An 18758-nucleotide genomic window follows, 5' to 3' on the forward strand; every position below is an offset into this window, starting at 1 on the left:
AGAGATAAGCAAAATACCACAAACTGAGATCCACGCAGAACACAGGAAACCCGTTCAAGAAGTACAGAAGTGAAGTGCCGAATACTGATGGTGAAAGGTGAAACAGGGTGGATGGGGTTGATCATTCGCCCCAGCTGCGTGAGATGGAGCCAACTTTGAGTGTGAAGGGTGATTTCGGTGGCGTGTCTTCTGCGACCGTTTCAGATTCGTTTACAGCGTCAACTGTTGATGGAGTAGTGGGCTGCCACATGCGAAACGACATCAGGATGTTGGCAATAGTTGGATAAAAGATTAGGAAAAGAGACGCACCTCCGCCGGTCCAGTACAATCCTCCCCGCCATCTCCCTCAGCCGGCGCTTGTGCACCGGGTCCAACACCAGCACCACCACTCCCCAGACCCGAAGGAGTCACCCTTCGCCCCCTTCCGCGAGTCCCACTAGTCTGCCTCTCAGACCCGTTGACCAACTTCAAACTCAGCCCCAAGCCCCTCTGGCCCCCGATCCCATTCGCACTACCACTCCTGCTTCCACCACGCCCAGCTCCATCTCCTCCCCGAATACCACCGCCCGACTCGTCTGTCTCTCCTTCGATTCCACCTCCGGTGCTCGAAGATTGTGCTGTATCAATTGATCGGTGTGGGGATGGGTATCTTCCGTTACCGTTGCCATTGCCGTGGGTGGCCGGTGGTCTGTTGGACCGGGATTGGGAGGTCGAGGCGGATGCAGAGGCGGAAACACGGTGGACGGGCTTGTTGTGAAGGTTGAAAGGGAGAGGGGCGTTCACAGAGACCATTTTGCTGTAAGTCGGAATGAATATCGTGTGAAAAGGTGGAGATGATAAGGGAGGGAGAGGATAGCAGACGCACCCTTCCTTCGACCGCACGATGGTTCCGAAGCGTTCTTTCATCCGCTGGTGGTCTACAACGGTCGTGTGTCGTTGTACTGGTCTGTTATCCCAGAGCAATTAGTCGACGATATACTGTCAGACATGGAACTTCACGATAAGAAACGAAGCTGAGACTCACGCAGCATCTTCGGTTGGCTGAATGAGTCGTGTCTGCTCATCTGGCTCGTCCTGCGCAATACCCATCGTCCAACCATCCATATTTCCATCAGCTTCCGCTCGGGACGACAAGTGAGAGAAGATAGACGCACTGAACTCTCCTCCCTTTCCCGAAAACAACAGAATATTTGGTCCCAAATCGACATGTCTTCCTCTCGATTCTCAAGTCTCGCTCGGCGATCTAAATCTTCCTTACCCAAACGACTAATTTCTCGACCCGGCGGCCTGTTCGGTATTCGTTATGGTAGGTATTGACCGTTTGTGGTGCAGATATGTACGCCATCGTATGTAGCGATACCACCAATGTTGTGTGTCGAAACAGAATCCACAGCAGTCGAGTCAGCTTCAACCTTCCCCGCATACAATCATCTCACAACGAAGAAGAACACGAACCTGACTCAAATGACGCCAAGCGACCGTAGCCAGTACGTATTCAAAAAAGAAAAAGAAATGTCTTGCGAAGGTCGCGTTTGAGGAAAGGAGAAGAGAACTGAGCCCGCGCGGCGCCTGAGCACCAGAGCCGGGATTTCCATTTCGGGAATGACAAAGGGCCGCTGCTTACCGAATTTGCAACTCAGACTGGCGGCGGCGAAAACGATGTCATGCTCGTTGGCAACGATACACATTGGGCGATCTAAATCTTGCCGTTCCAGAAATTCTGACTGGGGAAGGACGAGCAGATTAACCTATACATGCGTCTCCTGCGTATCAGCGCGCAAGCACCATAGATTTTGAAGGTCTCAGCAGCCTGAGAATGAGATGGAAACTTCATGCAGTGGCGCAACCTCCTGAGAGAGTGTGTGGCGTCATCTTAGACTCATCTCAGAGTCAGTGGAGCGAGGTGTGCGGGTTCCTGAAGGAAATGAATCCGAATTATGAAAGCCAAAATTGCCGGCGGTATGAAGTTCGAGGCCCCTTTCCGACAAAGAGCGAGGCGTAGCACTGCTTCGGAAGATGAGGCTCGGAGGGTTCATTCAGGTTTATTATCGTCGAAAATTCATAGCGTCCCACGAGTCAAGAAATATGAAGAATGAGTGCAATGTTGTGCGCTGTCATGATTGACTTCGAGCGTGGGCGTTGATGGCATGGTTGAGTTCGAGCGGGAAGGACGCGTCTCCGTCGTCGGACTCGATGCGCTTGCAGCTTATCCTCATATACAGTACGTGTTTCGACTCCGATATTGCTCCGGCTTTCACTATCCCGCACTCATACCCGAGAAAAGGGGGGGCATCGGCGCTGTCGAAAATGAGGAGTCGTGCTGGGAATTCGCACATCGAATAAGTATTCGAAAAGCACCGACGTTGCCAGACGAACTCGCTATGACTCTCCACAACTCCGATGGATGTCGCACGACACGACGAACGCACAACTGCCCGAAAGGCAAGGATATGAGATGTGGACATATTGAACAGGCACGTAGCTGGATATGTTTTTTTTCCCTCTTGTGTTCGAATTCGAACGTCCACTCACGTCTGTCGCCTTATGTTTTTCTGGACATTTGATTTGTCCTCGATGTCAAGAATACTGTGCGGAGGAGACATGATAACACATGTCCAATGACGACCGCCGAGAGCGGGCAGGGCATTCGATGGTCCGGAGGGCATCATCACGATGAGATCAGATGAGACATGGTGGGACCCAGGCGTGCCGCTCAGACATCCAACAGAGGAAAGTCATATGAGGAGCGACGTTCCGTGAAGAACAGCAGTTCGTAACTCCGTTAATTATGCGCTATCGGAGGCTTTCCTCGGGCCCTGTTGCATTATGCACCTCTAAACGGCGGGGCCACCATGTCGTCGGGCTCTTGCAATTTAGCAGTGGGCCACAATCATTTCTCAGTGACAAAGCCTTCTGTTGGAACATACACGCTCTCGTCAACAAAGCCCCCAATCTTTGACGCAGTTAGACTTCGTTCGCGACGAACCCGAAACGCATACCAAGACTGGCAACGGTCAGGAGTTGTCTGATGGCACTTCACAAGGATGAATAATGCAGCGTCGGGCTTTGTGGGGCCACAATCCACGCCACACATCCCCGAGTTGACTGAGAGGACCAGCTGTGTTTCGGTACCGCGATTGTGGGCGGAAGCGCATGGATGTCGTGGGGGTGCGCGATTATTTCGTGGGAGGGTGATCCAACAGAGTTGGTATCTGCCTCATTAGAAGAGCCAATTCCATCACACATGCTCCAGAAAAGGGTTTTCTAATCCAGCGATGTTTCTGCGAACGGCGCCACATACACGCAGCGTCGTTTCCCGAGATGTGTTGGTGAGGTCCAATGGGCGACGTGTTCCGCTCACGGGGGCCTCTCTCCTTTCTCCGCGGTTTTCATGAGCCTGCGCAGCAGAATACGAGGCGACGACGACGTTGTCTCCGCAAGCGAGCGAGTGCACAACTTCTCCGTGCGGCTCGAAGGCGAAGCAAGGGCTTGTTATCGAGTCGAGTGCTTAGACGCCGGGTACCTGACAGCGCGGAGGGAAACCTCACTCACGCGGAGCACTTGTAGGCCGGGCCGTTGCCGGGACGGGGTGAGCCGAGGGAAGGATATGAACAAACTTGCGTGAGGGGGGAGCTGCAGCCGGAGCAAGCGACCGTGGTCCCTCTAGATCGTCTCCCTCGTAAGTAATTCTTCCGTCTTCGTCGCCCAGCGGACCCGAATATTTGTTTTACTAACGCGGGCCCCTTGCTGGGGCGGTTACCAGGGGCAATAAAAGGCGGAGAAGCCAGGAACGCGAAGAGATCAGCCGCATCCACAGTTACTGCACTAGTCAGGGCTCAGAGTGATCTTAGTCGGTTATACCCCAGTGGCCGGCGGAAGTCGACGCCCGTGGGTGCATGAGAGAATTCCTGCCTTCGTCCCTCGTGTGGACATCGATATCCCGGTTTTGACCCTAACACCACCGTGCTTATACTTCCTTTCTATCTTCAGCACGTCCCCTCCGCCTCTGCCTCCTCTTTCTTCCGGACCATCATCACCTTCGACGTCTTCCGTCGACGTCTGTGTCCTCTCCTCATCCGCCACCGACGCCCGCAATGGTCGCCAGTATCAACGATGAGGTCTACGCGCCCATATCTACCCACTATATGCACGCACACGAGGACGGGCCCCATTCGAGCGAGGAGGGCTCAGATCTTCACTCACCCGTGTTCGAGACCCAGCCGCTTTCAGCATCGTTTCCCAACGGTGAGTTCGCGTTGACCACGTTCCGTTCATACTTATACCAGCCACCAGCCACCTTCCGTTTTCCCCATCTGAATAATGATGCGCTCAACTAATACGTGCTCGCCCTCTGTTGTATTCCTATTCCCTCCTTCTATAAAGTCCGATTCCAGTCTACAGACAGCGTGCCGATCCCGCACACAATTAGTGCTAGCGCGAACGGCTCTAATCTGATGGCCTATCCCTACCACTCGTCTTACCCTGACGGGGGCGATAACGCCATGTCAAGCTCTCGGAGCAGGCAGCACAGCTCTCTTCATCCGCTAGAACCTCCGAGCAATAGCCACCACCAACACGATCACACCGAATTCGGGCACAACAGCGGCTACGGTCATCACACCCAGCTCGACATGCACACCCATTCACCCTCCTTTACATCCTCCGCGTACTCGATCGCCTCTCCGATCCGATTCCCGTCACTCAACACCACGGCGTTCGAATACCCGATTTCTGCGTCCGTCCATTCCACGTCAGCCTCGGAGAAGTCGCCATCATCCGCCTCGACGTTAGCTTACACTCACTCCTTGTCGGATTCGCCTCTTACCACCACGTCCACCGCCGGGGGTCTATCGATGAGCGGCAAGGGCAACCCTTCGACTTCGCCGGTAGCTCATACTAGCCCAGCGAATCAGCAGCCGCTTTCTTCCCCAACCGCGACTCGTCTGCCTGCGGCAGAGGCGAGCGGCGCAAGTGGTGGTGGTAGTGCGGGAGGAGGGGGTGATTCGGTCTCCACACCAGGAGCGAGACCGAGCCGTCAAAGCCGCAAAGAGATCTCGAACGTTGTTATAGCCTGTCGCCAGTGGTAAGTAAGCATGCTTCCTTCCCTTCGCCGCTCCCTTTCATGTCATGTCCCTCGACCCGGACCTTTTATACGCTCTGTGTGTATATCTGGAACTTTATTGACTCCGAGACTCGCTGGGCTGACGTCCCGTGCTCTCGTTTTCTTCCGCTGCTTCTTCACCTCTCCGCTTTCATCATTCCTTGCATTGACACTGACGCCGACCTTGTTCCTATTTTCCACGCACACAGTCGTGCACGCAAGATTCGTTGCGACTCTACGAGACCAGGTATGTCATCATTTGCGGTTAACTCTACCCACCCCAACGACCTAGCAACAGTCGACCATCTATCACCATCTCCTTTCCGTCCATGCCCATGTTCATCCGCTTCTCGGCTCGGTACCAATAAACCCCACTCCTCTTGCTGCTTTCGGCCATCGTTGCTCTGTCTCCCGCTCGCTTGCTAATCCTTCGCGTTGTCTGTTGCTTTCCTGTCTATGCTCCGGTGCTGGCTATGCACCTACAGAATGCAACAACTGCGTCCGGCGCAACAACGAATGTGTGTATGACGCCCAACCTCGTCGTAGAGGCCCGGATAAGCGACCTGGCACGCGTCAGCGGTCGTGCAAAAAGCGTCCTACGGACGGCTCTGAACCGCCGCCACCGAAGAAAAAGCGACGACCCGAGCATGGACAGGCAGCCGACATTACCACCACCACCACCACCACCACTTCTTCCTCTGTTTCTGCATCTGCCTCCGCGCACGCCATCGATCCTACCTCGTCTGGACTTGGAACTTCCGCGTCCGCCTCTGGTGGCCAACATCCAGGTGTATCGGCTTCTGCTTCTTACCCCGGACCCTCTTTCAGTCTTAAGCAGTCGACGTCTGGGCCGGAGCATCCGCTTTCGTTACCGATTCAGCAACCTCTTCTGATTAAGACAGAGTCGGACCACCATTCGCATCACCATCACCAGCAGCAACAGCAGCATTTGTACCACCATCCTCAGCAGCAGCAGCAGCAGCAGCAGCACTACACGCACCACTCCCAACTTGCGCATCAGCATCTCCCTCAGATTCGTACCCATACGCCTGCCCTTCATTCGCCTTCGTCATATCAGGATCCAAGCCGCCCTTCGTCTAGCCAGCACCAATCGGGCATCGACCATACCAGATATTACCAGAAGGTGTGTACGAGCTTTACATCATCTCCCCTTTCGTTCGCTCGTTCGCCTAGGGGACAGGATATTGAGAGTATTTACTGACTCGCCTTGTTACAAGAGGCGTTTGTCTCCGATTTATCTTCGCGCAATGGAATCAACATCGAGGATGGGCAGAGACGTGGACCTGGCGAGCTCCAGCACCAACAGTCGTCGCAACGACCTGGAGGGCATTTCCCCCACTTTTGATTCCGGCTTCAGTAGCAATTCTCGCGGCGGCGATCTACACCTTCATTCTCCTCTCTCTCCTCAGACTCCGTACGGCGATTCGCATTCACATAACCAACCACAACTTCAGCTTCGACAGCAACATCAAACCCCGATACCCCCCGTCCCGGCCACACAGTACAGTCGCAAGGTGTGGTGGGATGATCTTCTCGACACTTATTCTTCGACACGTGAACAATCGTAAGCGAACCTTTTCCTATCTTCAAACTTCACCGCATGGCTTCGAAACCCTTCGACCGCCTTGCGTTGGTCCGCATATTCAGTTGTTTGCTGACTCTGTTCGGTATCTCGCAACCAATACAGCCTTCAGACTATTACTTCCGACTTCAATCTCCTGTAAGTCGCCTTCCTTGATTCATCCTTCCCCGTTCCATCCCACCGTCTACTTCATCGCTTTCCCGCCCCTGTTCTCGGACGTATATGCGTCTCGTATTCTTATCTGTCCTAACTCCGACGCCTTCTAACCCATTCATTCACATTCAATGCGTCCATCTCGTGTACTTACGGCCTCATTTGATGTCATTATAGCTTTAATTCAAGCACTTACTGGCTCACTTTCTTCAACGCCTCTTACTTCCTTCGAAAGCTGTGCGATCCTGAGGAGAGGCTTCGCATCCAGCCCGCGCTTGTGCTTGCGGGACTTGCGCTTGCGACACTGATGCGCTCGAGCGAGCTGGAGCTGGGAACTGCGGGACGGGAGAGGGCGTTACAATTGAGGCAAGCAGCGCAGACGGCGGCAGAGGCGAGTTGGAACGCGCAGGTGGTTGACTTGGGTTTAGCAGAGGCCGCGATGGTGAATTTCTTCCCTGTCTTCATTTCGTTCTTCTCCCGCTCATTTCCGCTCCTCATGGTCCATGCGCTCACTGAACCACTAACCTGCTACGGTATCCACGTGTTACGGGCTCGCTAACCAACTTTTTCACGCGGTTTCGATGGTAACATCTCTTGTCCCGCCATATAGGTTCTTGCGCTCTTCGAAACTTCGGCACATCCGCTCTATAGCCCTTCGCGATCGGACGACGCTCTTGTCTTTCTCGACACCATTATTAGCACCCTTCGGCTCACATTCCTCGACGCGAATGATCGCGAATCGCTCGACTATTCCGTCCAGTCCGTACCTGTCGTCTCCCGTTCATCCGGCTACGTCCCGCCTAAGAAATGCGAGTGTATCAACATCCCGCAAGACAACCAGTACAATACGAGCTGGAGCTTCGTGCCGGCCTGGGATACGAACTGGGATGAGGTGGAGGTGGAGAACGAGGAGACGAGGAGGTTGTGCTGGAGTGCGTTGATGCTGGTAGCGAGTCATACGTCGGCATGTGTGGCGAACGATAGGAAGCCGTTACAGCTGTTCCTGACGGACTCTTCGAATGTTTGTATTGTTCTCCCTCACCCTTCTTCCTCTACCTTTGCCTCTCGCTTTCATTCCGTCCTAACGTGAAATCTCCCACAGTTCCACCTCCTGTTCCCAGGCGAATACCTCCAGCGTTCGAGCCTCACTACGCCACATTCCGGAAAGGATACGGTCTGGGCTCTGTATTGCCGAAGTATGCTCTTGTGGAACAGTTGTACGCACTTCCAGGATGAGAACCTCACTGGCGACGCAAAAGCAGAGATCGCGATTGCGGTATATACGGAAACGCGGGCAGTGGAGCAGGCTTTGGATGCTCACATATGCAATCTGGACACGGCGCTGATCTACATGTGTCGCGAGTTCATAGCGAAGTACGTCCTCTCTGTCCCGCACTCACCTTTGTGATACGAGTGGCGGAGGTATTCATTCGTTTTCTTGGGCTCTTCGGTATAGTGCACGTCTGGCAGTGACGTATCTGATGAGGAGGTAAGCCCTGACCTCACCTACCCCTATCCGCGAGATCACTCTCTATTTCCGATAATAGTGCGACTGACTGATGTTCTCATCTGTAGAATGCTCCTCGACCTCGATCTCACGGGCCGACCTGTCTGGAATCGCAGGCTCGCGGAAGAATGGCGTATGTTCTCTTCCATCTCACTCCATCCACCTATCTCGGAAACCCGTACCCATAACCATCAACCCTATTCTAATCACCGTTCTATGGCCTCTCAACTCCCTGGCTCTAGTGTTCTATCAAGAGCAAGTCGCGAAACGTGTTAGGTCCTCGATCCATCGTCTCTCGGAACCGAATGGTCATTTGTTCCTACGGCGCCCATTCCAGATTGGCTGGTTTGTGAGTCAGGTGTCAACGTATGTCTTTTCTCAACCTTCTTTGATTCACACTTCCTTTCCGTTCCCATCTCCATTGAATTATCCGAGGCTTCGCTATATATCACACCGAGTGTGAAGCCGAGATCTCCGCGTGTATTAGAGGTTGTTGCTGTCTTATATTTGTCGCTGACTTCTTGTGTCCTTTTGCCTGTTTCGGTTGTTTTATCGTGCGTATTGTTGCTTAGCTGTCTGAACCTCTGGTCGGGTGATTCCTCACTACTTCGCGCACTCGAACTGGGAAAGTCCTTCCTTGTTCCCATCGAGGTTCTCAATGCGATGTGGCCCTGTCCCAGTATGTCTGTTCTTCCTTCGTCCGTACATGCGCACGCATGGGTATATGTTGTGGCTGACATGGCGAATCGTTTAGCATATCGCGCAGAATGTGAAGACTTACGAAGACAACTCACGGATGCCTGCGCAACCGCCGAGGTTCCACTGCCACCCTTGCCAGAGTATTCGCTGCCGCCCGCATTACTTCGCCTCTCTGTCTGATACCGCTGCCGAACCGTCAACTCGACACTAGCGCTTGCCCACTTTTCTGCACGCTATCTCGCTCGCTTTTACAAACTGTAAAGTGTATCCTTAATTCCGCTGCCGTCTTGCTTCGCGATACTGTTATCCCGCTTTGACGTTCTACCTCGCAAACATAGCTGAGCTCCAAACTTGCTTTCTTTTCACACCACCTTTCCTACCTCTCCTGGGTGCGCGATCCAATCTCCCTTGCTACATCTGCTCATACCCTCCTGCGTACCGAAACTCTCAACTCACCCTCATTTCTTCACAATGCCGATGTAGCCTACATTATACACCCATGTATTGGCTCTCGCTCTCTTTTTTATTATTGTGGTGCTCCTTCCACATTCTTGCATCCGGCCTCGGTCCGCGTCTTGTATCATTATTTGGCTCGCCTCTCATTATTGTTCTCCGCATACCTCCTTATCCTTTGGGTCTCTTTTGATATCCTCGTCATCTTGCTGCATTCTGGGTCACCGGGCGTCTCCCATCTCCCATGTCGTTCTCTATACTCCCGCTTTCGTTCGTTCTCTGATTCCTTCGATCTCCGCAGTCCTGCTGGAGGCTATATTAACTGTACAAGTTATATTCTGGGTCCAAGCTCTGATACTATCTCGATCAATTGATCCTGGGTTCTGATCCATGATGCTCGAGTTCAACATCACCCTGATACGCATGTGTTTCCTCATTAGGAGGATACCTTCAAGAAATCAAGTATGTCGTTCATCCTTCTTACGAATCGCTACCGGGTGTAGATCAGTTCGAAGAAGTTGACAGGGAGCTATATTGGATGTGAATCCGTACTTCTACCCCTGCGCCAGACCTAATTGACGTCCTCGACGGAAGATTCTTGGAACAGTAATCGCCGTGGACAGCCTCACTATCCTAGCCTAGCCCATAAGACTGGCTTGACGGTGACAATAGTTCTTTTCTTTTATCCCTACTAGATATTTGGACTCCAAAATGAAATCCGCACTATCATATGGGAACATGTGGTCAAGGGTGTGTAGCCTCTTCGGTACAGAGAACCCTAGGCTCTGACCATCCGTTATATTTGGGGCGAAGGGAATCGTTCACTCTCAGACTTCTTGAACTTCAAGCGAGGTGCATAGTACTTGTCCAAAAAAGTGCTGTTGTATCTCGGTAGCGCAAATACATGTCGCCACGCCACTGTGTCGTCTCCCAGAAGAGGTGTGTTCCATTGGTCTCTCCGTTTCATCCGCCCAGAGAAACTCTTTCGAATGGTTCGTCTCATCCTCTACTCCCAGTAAAGTATATGATCCGGATCGTTCACCGTATCCACCCTGATCTCCTTCCCTGACACCGCCAGATCACCACTCTCAACTCCCATTATCCCTTTGCCTCCGTCCTCACCATCTATCACCTCTCTACTTGCTTTCTCGGCTGCCTCAATCGCCCTGGAAAACCCTTGCCATATCTCGTCTTTCTCTTCCATCCCAACACTGACTCTGACCATCTCCTCCAAGGCCCCATACTTCCCCGCCCATTCTAACTCTCCATAATACGCTATAATCGTATAAGGGCTTGCAAGCGTGAAATTCGTACCGAAAGAAGGTCCTTTCGAGAACGGGAGAGCGTCGTGAAAAGCGGAGGCTGTAAGGATGGATGAAAAGAGGACCGTTATGAGCGGACCGTACCCGCCCTTGGGACGTCGGACGGCGTCGTAGTTGGCTCGCGTCTTGTATTTTGGGTAGTAGACATCTGCGATCACGCTTCCATCCTGCTTCATGACCTCGCGCAACTTGTCGCATACCCATTCCGCGTTGCTATCAAGAATGGAGGTACGGCGGACGAAATCGGCCGAGTTCTGAGCCATGACCAGGGCATCGAGGGGGAAGTATGTGTCTGTGAAGCTTTGCGTGAGGTGTGCATGGAGATGTGCGTAGAACGGGCCCTTTGGGTTCAAGATCAAGCTGAAAACAAGTCATGTACGAGATGTAAGTGGTCAGAACACGGATAATGGCGAAACGTCACTCGAAATAGGTCGTACCTGCCACCAAGCACGTTCGCTCTCCCGCTGAACGATTTGGTCAGGCTGGTGACAACGATGTCCACGTACTTCAACGCATCTACATTCACGAAGTTCCCGATGGTGTCGTCTACGACTATGGGGAACCCGAATCTATCCGCCAGTTGACGCAGGCGTGGCAGATTGACGGATACTAGGAGCGGGTTGGATGGGATTTCCGTGAAGAGGGCAAGAATTGGTGGTGTGTCGGTTGAGGAGGAAAGAGAGATGAGGAGTTTTTCGAGGTCGTCTAGAAAAATGTCTTGTCCATCGGGGAAGAAGTGGCATCCTGGACCCCATTTCTCGAGGACTTTGAGAGTATCAACGTAAGGAAACCTGTACAGGACCAGTTTAATACATTCATAATCAGTTGATCGCGACGCAACAATAGCCACCACAGCTCGTTATCATTGAATAGTACTCACCCAAAACATACACTCTTCTTTGAGTCTCCAAATGCATGCATCAGAAGCTGATGAGCAGACCAGATTGCGGCCATCCCCGTAGGATATAAAAAGACATCTTCAATATCCACAGAAACGAGCTCCCCGATCTGTTTGCGCATCCCCAGTTTTGCCTCGAGGCTCTGTGGAATGATGGCGTTTCCATTTCCGAGCCTCTGCTTACCACCGTCAAGACCGTCGAAAGACTCATCTATTCCGGCTCCTTCTACATCCGCGATTCCGAGCAACTCGAGATAATGTGCTGCCAACCTCGATGAGATCCCCAACCCAGTATGCATCCAGAACACCTTCGCTACACGCCAGTACTCGATTGGGAAAAAGAACGCATGGGCTTCCGCGAGAGAGTTCGCAGAGGCAAAGACAGGAGTGAGCGAGCGAAGGCATGATGGGGAAGCACCGCGAGCGATAAAGAATGAGGTACAAGCTTGCGCTGCCAGGGCAGAGGTAAGAAGGAGGGCGCGTTCCGAAGGAGCTGCATGAAGTGTTTGGGCGTGCAAGGTGAGCTGTGGACGAAGAGTATTAGATTCATCCTACTAAGGAGGCTGAGAATTGGATAAGATGAAGAAAAATACCGTCCGAATACTTTTGGTCATCCAAAACCTAGGATACCCGGTTTGCATAAGTTCTAGAGCGGGTACCTCTGAGCTTCTATATCTGATGTTAGACGACCATGTCGGTAAAGAAGCGATAATAGAATGTCGGCCAGGTGGAATTGGGTGTCCAGTGCTATTCGCGTCTCCAATGCTCGCCATGGGTGGGTATGCAGATTGGCAAGGTCGTTGAGATGGAACCGGGTGGGAAGGGGACGAGGCCGTGGTTGTCAGCTGAGGGAGTGGACAGCCATACATTGACGCCGTCGGCGTAGATAAGTATGGAACAAAGCCTGAGAACGTGTCCCAAAACATACACCGTGCCCGAAGAGTGACCAATGGACCTACCCTTTCGTATCGCTCGCGACACGGCGCTCATAGACGCTAATGATATTACACAAATGGAAGGAAGGAAGGAAATTTATTCAGGGCACGAGATGGGCCCATAAGTACCTCTATCCGTGGTCGTATTAGTACCAAATACAACTACAGAGAGCGTCCAGTCAGACGAAGGGGCCGAAAGAAAGAAATGTGGCCTCGGAAGCAACTCGGAAGGTGGACTGATCCGGTCCCGGTAATTGCCGATTGTCGTCGTCGTATGGCTAGGAGGACCAATTGGTCCTCCTTTCTGATCCTTTCTGAGTTCATCGACGTCGACTTTTGTTGCAACAAGGGTCGAAGCTTGAAACGCAGTCCTTCTCACAAGCTCTGACATCTCGTGGCCTGGTCTACACAGCAGCAAAGCTGCCTAGTACTTAGTACTCTCTCTCCGACTTCTCTGAGTGTAGACAATCCTGGTCAAATTGTTGTCCGAGGCAAAATTCCATCGTTTCAACTGCAAGTATCCTTTCGGATATAACACAGAATGCGGTCATTTTTTTCCCTCTCGCGCATGCAATGCATCTGAGTGAATACCCAGGGTCCGGAACAGGACGCTCCCATGCTTGGTCCGCATGACTGTCCCCTGGCGCTGGCCTCGACGTCTTCCCGTAATCCTCAGAACGCATGTCCGGGAGTTCCCTCACGAACCGTATCCTCGGCCGCACGTATCTTCTCTTGTCGATGCCTTATCGATATCCTGGTCCTCGGGTACGCACAGGCTCTCCTCAGCGGAAACATTGCTCGCATCTCGCTCTCTAGCACTGGCAACCATGTCCTCCATCGCAGCCTTCTCATTCGGCGCCTTGGGTGACTTCGTCGCCCTCCTTGACCTTTCTAAGAAGGTCCGAAAGTCGCTCAATGCTAGCTCTGGTGCATCGCAGGATTATCTCATGTTCCTCTTCGAAGTCGACTCTTTGGTTCGGGTCCTACAAATGGCTACCCCAGCTACGACCCCAGCCCGGCTGTCACAGCTCTCTCCCGCCTTAATTCAGGAAGGCCTCAGTGCTCTCAAATCCGTGCAGAATATTATGACGGACCTTGAAACGAAGATCACAACTTACCAAGAGAAGTTACGGAAAGGGGGGTCGCGACGAATGATGATGGAATCGTGGAGGAAGATCGGGTGGGGGTTGCTCGTGCAGGACGACGAAGTCGCGAAACTACGGAGACAACTGGTGTCCAACGTGAGGACTATGGGCATCGTGACGTCGTCAGCGCAGTGGTATTCATCTCTCCAAAATCTCCCTGGACGTTATTTGATTCCTCCATTCCTTTAAAGTGCCGGAATAGACGAGCTACAGCAGCAGAGCTGGGTCGTACATGACCGCTTGACCAAGATTCTAACGAAGAGTGTCGGGTACACCTGGGAAGGCGGAATGACCGCGGAAACGGCTCCAATACAACTTCGCGACATGTTTGACAACATCATCTCCATCCCTTCAGAGTTCTGCGCTACTCCTGAGGTACCCTATATCTATCCTTCACAATACTAGCATTCTGCTCTATCTAACATGCTCGGCTCAGCGTTTGGAAGGATTGCTCAACGTGTACCTCCGCGGTCGGAAGGGTACCAAGTCTTTCCTCAAGGGAGACTACGAGCTGACGATATCTGGCTGTGGCACTGAGCTTGACCTTATTGATCCAGCGCAATGGACGAGGATCGTGAAACCCGGGATCTTTGTGGAGATGAATGCGATCATACGACGTAAATCAAGACCCAACAATCACTCTGACCTCGAATGTCCGTGCTGTAGAAGGATTGTAGTGTCTGTGAAGGCTGATACCCTCTCCATATGGTCAGTCCTTACACTAATATTTCACAGTGTATTAAAAGCAAGGGCGGGGAGAAAAACTTACTTATGCTGTTCCTAGTCCACACTGTGATTCCTCGTTCATTGTGTCAAGAACTGATGTCGATGACCCCACCAACCTTGACGGCCCGCATGACGTTCCTGAGTTGGTGCCTGGACAGCGTTCTGCTTATAACCTCTTGGGTGAATTAGAGATTATATATGGGCAGAAGGATTGGCGGGCTCAACATATAGCACAACTGGAGGACGTCTACACAGAGTCACAATGCCTGCGTCATGTAAGGGTTCTAGAGTGGCTACCAATTAGGCATGCTAGGTCCATGTCTAGGACTGAGGTGAGTGTTGTGCTACGTGATCGGTTTTTTGCTACAATTCTCATTGCCGCAATTATAGGTGGGTTACCCCTTACCATACCGAGACAGCACCAACAAGGAAGTAACGGTGTTCTGGAAGGGACCAAGGACATTGTCGAACGTACCGGTCTCTCTCACTTCATACCTCGAATTCCCATGCTTATTGGCACGCCGACAGGGGGTGGTCATGCATGAAGTGGTGTCAGAAGAGACCGGAAGTGTAGTATCATTGCTGTAGGTGCCTTAAAATCACCGTCGGTACGATTTCTACTGACTCCGGTTACCATTTTATCTGGATTGTTATGGTCCGTTCGGCTGATGGGATGCTGAGTGTAGTCCCGCGGCGTTGATACACAGCTTCAAGGCCCTAACGATGCAGGGATGCGCATATATTGGCTACAATGCGTGGTCCCCGGATGACTGAGGGACTCTTGAGGTTTACACATTACGCCTGATACAGCTGTCTCCTAGTGGCAGTGCGAGGTCGTCATATGTACCTTGAGTTTTTATGGCTTTGTTCTCTCACCCTCTCATTCATGATAGCAACCTTGTAGCAACCGGGACATAATGACGTGTTAGAGAGTCAAATATATATTATACTCAACCTTGATCCCGGGTGCTGACTAGCATTAGAGAGCCCACGATTGGAAGCTGAGGTCGAAATGGTGTCTGAGACTTCAATCCGCCCGGGGAGACCTCGACGAAAGGGGTCTCGTCAATATCCCATGTCTGATATATTTCTGTAATTCCGACCAGGATAATTGAGCTCAGACAACACTCCCATTACCACTCGAATAACAGGCCGTGGCAGCCCGCGACAACTGCGACTCGATAACAATGCATACGACCATGAATTGCGAATGTTATGTTCGGCTACTGCGGTACACGTTAATTAAGTCACAGTGATTGCGCAGAGATGATGGTTTGTATTCCTGGAACGATAAAACAAAACAAAAAACGATTCCAACCTACACTCGAAAAAGCCTCCCCTTCAGTTCAGTTGGAATATCCGGCATCTGTGAGAAACGAATGGCGAGCGTCGCCTCAGAGATATGTGACATACATATATGCCCATTGTCCTCTCGCTTCGCTTCATCGACTAAGCAACACCAAAGATGAATACACCAGCGGAAGCCGCGGCATTCGAGATTTTCGTAAGGTTCCGCCACCTGGACATCTTGCTTGCAGCTCTGCAACTTGGTCTCCACCCATTGAAGTTTGGCAAGGGTGAGGGTTCCTATGTCATGGTCGGAAATGTAACTGTTCTGCAGCTGTGGAATCAACGGTAACGACACAGGCACATAGTCCACGCGTGGTTGATACATTCGACCACCCTCTCTCCAATTACCGACGATCAAAGCCCACTGATGCCAGCTTGAACCATGCTCTGGATACAATCGAGCCAGTCTGACCTTAAGATGAGAGGGGGACGAACAGGAATGGACATTCTGCTCTCTGCTTGAGACTGCCAAAAACAGTTGAGTATGGCTGAGTACAGAAGAAAATTGAAATTATAACTTACTAGTAGGATCTGATGAGTGGTGATGCTGAGTCGGAGTGGGTACTTCTCCGAGAGAGGAGCCAAGGCTCGGACGGGAGGAAGGCCAGGAAGGGAAGATACCCTCTCCGACGTCTATAACGTCTCGATCCCTCGGATGATATATGGAACCGTTGTTAGCCGTCTGAGTTGGTAGAGGGGGAGAGGTAACAAGGCGAGTAGCAGGTGACACAACGAGGTGAATAGGGTGAGAAGTGAAAAGGGTTGAGATGGCGCAGCGCGGGGAGGCAGTGCAGAACCGGGATGACATTCTCGCTGTGGGACACGGATGAGGAAAAACACTCAAAGACGAGATGCCTGAATCACGAGAGAGCGAGTCAGAAGTAGTTTAAATAACTGGGGGACGACGTGCACACCTTCATAAATGAGTCCGACAAGGCAGACACTCTTAAGTGTATAGGAGATGACACGCAGAATATTGAGTGAAAAGTGTCACGGAGAACAGGGCGTCCACAGAGAACTAAACGGGTGATGAAGAGAACCAGCCCAGTCGAGAGGAGCCCCATTTATAGAGAAACGCTACTGTAGTGAAACCGCACAGAGACACAACACTTTACGAAATGAACAACAGACTATCTGCTGTCAGCGCCGTCAGAGCTTGCTTACCGGAGTCCAACTTATACATGCCACCCTCCATTCCAACAGAACAGCAACATGAGAGATAAGCAAGCAATAGATCTACTGTATTCGTCACAAAAGCGGTGAAGACGGAAAGAGTTCGAGACGGAACAGATCGTAGAGCGTAAGGATGCCGAACGGGGAAACACAAGAGGAATCCGGCAGCTAATATTGTGGTCGTTTCTCTTGTCTTAGATATGACAGTAGCAATTTTATAAGTGGGGATCTTAGAGGACAAGGGGCAGAAGGGCCAACAAGTCTAGACGCCAAACAGTGTTGCACATATACGACCCCGCGATCTGTTTCTTGTCTGATTAGGATTGAAGGCGCGGACATACTGGACCGGCAAGAGTACTATGCAGAATAGGGAACCCCAGCGAACAAGGGACGGATGTGCGGGTAATCCCAATGGTTGCGTGGGGCACAACGGTAATTGCGGACACAGGCTGATTCGCATTCCAACAGTATTGCCAACGAAGAATTGCAGCCTGTATGAGGCGAGGAACAAGGGAAACATTGACCTGTTCCAAACGAGAACAATAATCATGTAAGCGCCATTTCGAGCCCCGCGACGCTGCTCCGTTACTGAGACTCTTGGAGATCCTAGGATGATGCCTACGCCCAGACAGGCTAGAGCATATGCAGCACAATAAGGATAGCCGAAGAGCGTATAAACTGGGGCCAGATCAACGTTTAAAAGTCCTTTGACGAGTTCCCTGGCAGTCACGGATCGCAATCAATCGCCCACCGAAACCGACGGTCCATCAGTTCCCCCAAGTTATATACGGTCCTATATCTGCGGAAGAGTAGAATGTGAAGCGTCATAAAGCCTTGTTGACCGTTCGGAGCTTCTGGGCACGAATGACGGAGGGACGAAAGTTGGACGAAAAAGTTGCGAAAAGGTGTCGTTGGGCGCTCTGTGTCAACCGCTTCGTCCCGGCATCCCCCGATCAATTCGCAGTCCGTCAGTGGCGTGGCACAGAATGCCTGCACTGAAGCTGAAGAGTTTTTGTGACGGTCTAAACTGGTCGACGCCGCCTACTTATCCTCGAAGGATCGCCGAGACCATGTTTGTGAAGGTCCAGTAGATGGGGGCGCTCACTGCCTAACGTTATTCGCCATCTTTTGACCTCCGAGTTCCGATGTTCCTTGAAGTTGCTGTTTCAGTCCCACCCCAGATCGCGTACTCCTGATCAATAGTCACCAGTGAAGCCAGTACCTGATTAGTGCACTACCATGCTGTTAAGGAGATGATAGCGAGCCAGTGTTATCCCGCCATTCAATCCCCGGAATATCGCGTCGTATATTTAGCGAACAAACGCGTTGCGTTGAGTCACCGTTGAGGGGTTTGGCGAAGATACTACAAGATAATACAGCAAGGATGAGGATGTCAAGGTTGGATACTAGATACATATACGGGGCTTTGAATCCAATAAATCGCCCAGGCCTTCACGAAATTCGCACTCATGCAGATTCGGTGGCGCAAAAGGCTAGCTCTTACAGCTTCCCCCTGGGCCACTCTACCACTCACGCAACGTTCTTCATCGCGTTCTTGGTCTCTTGAGGCATCAACTGCTCCAGATGTTGCGTGTGAGTGCTGCATCCGCCAGCTAGAAACGTCGCTTGACGTGGGTGTGAGCACTGCAACTGTATCTAGCAAGCAAGATGAAGCAGCAGGATACGAAGAGCA

General features: G+C 51.9%; 4 protein-coding genes across 4 annotated transcripts; 2 read left to right on the forward strand and 2 right to left on the reverse strand.

The window, feature by feature from the left end:
- Positions 1-121: 121 nt before the first annotated feature.
- STEHIDRAFT_161981 (uncharacterized protein) lies at positions 122-1104 on the reverse strand (the record flags this gene model as incomplete). Its single annotated transcript, XM_007309604.1, has 4 exons — positions 122-241; positions 310-796; positions 866-946; positions 1025-1104. 4 exons carry the CDS (start codon positions 1102-1104, stop codon positions 122-124), a joined length of 768 nt encoding a protein of 255 aa, XP_007309666.1.
- Positions 1105-3649: 2545 nt separating this feature from the next.
- Positions 3650-9766, forward strand: STEHIDRAFT_172044 (uncharacterized protein). Its single transcript, XM_007309605.1, has 15 exons — positions 3650-3679; positions 3764-4245; positions 4384-5083; positions 5311-5348; positions 5587-6245; positions 6340-6686; positions 6810-6842; positions 7035-7299; positions 7468-7878; positions 7960-8231; positions 8314-8346; positions 8433-8497; positions 8607-8730; positions 8937-9043; positions 9119-9766. Exons 2-15 carry the CDS (start codon positions 4095-4097, stop codon positions 9241-9243), a joined length of 3330 nt encoding a protein of 1109 aa, XP_007309667.1. The 5' UTR covers positions 3650-3679; positions 3764-4094; the 3' UTR covers positions 9244-9766.
- A 640-nt stretch (positions 9767-10406) lies between these two features.
- STEHIDRAFT_104336 (PLP-dependent transferase) lies at positions 10407-12390 on the reverse strand. Its single transcript, XM_007309606.1, has 4 exons — positions 12330-12390; positions 11719-12260; positions 11276-11629; positions 10407-11198 (listed from the first exon to the last, which is right to left on the reverse strand). The coding sequence occupies exons 1-4, from the start codon at positions 12375-12377 to the stop codon at positions 10523-10525; spliced, it is 1620 nt and encodes a 539-aa protein (XP_007309668.1). The 5' UTR covers positions 12378-12390; the 3' UTR covers positions 10407-10522.
- A 947-nt stretch (positions 12391-13337) lies between these two features.
- On the forward strand, positions 13338-15480 carry STEHIDRAFT_125284 (uncharacterized protein). Its single transcript, XM_007309607.1, has 6 exons — positions 13338-13950; positions 14008-14191; positions 14253-14524; positions 14601-14874; positions 14933-15126; positions 15229-15480. Exons 1-6 carry the CDS (start codon positions 13499-13501, stop codon positions 15314-15316), a joined length of 1464 nt encoding a protein of 487 aa, XP_007309669.1. The 5' UTR covers positions 13338-13498; the 3' UTR covers positions 15317-15480.
- Positions 15481-18758: the final 3278 nt, after the last annotated feature.

Source organism: Stereum hirsutum, assembly GCF_000264905.1.
Source record: "Stereum hirsutum FP-91666 SS1 unplaced genomic scaffold STEHIscaffold_18, whole genome shotgun sequence".
Taxonomy (NCBI): Eukaryota; Fungi; Basidiomycota; class Agaricomycetes; order Russulales; family Stereaceae; genus Stereum; species Stereum hirsutum.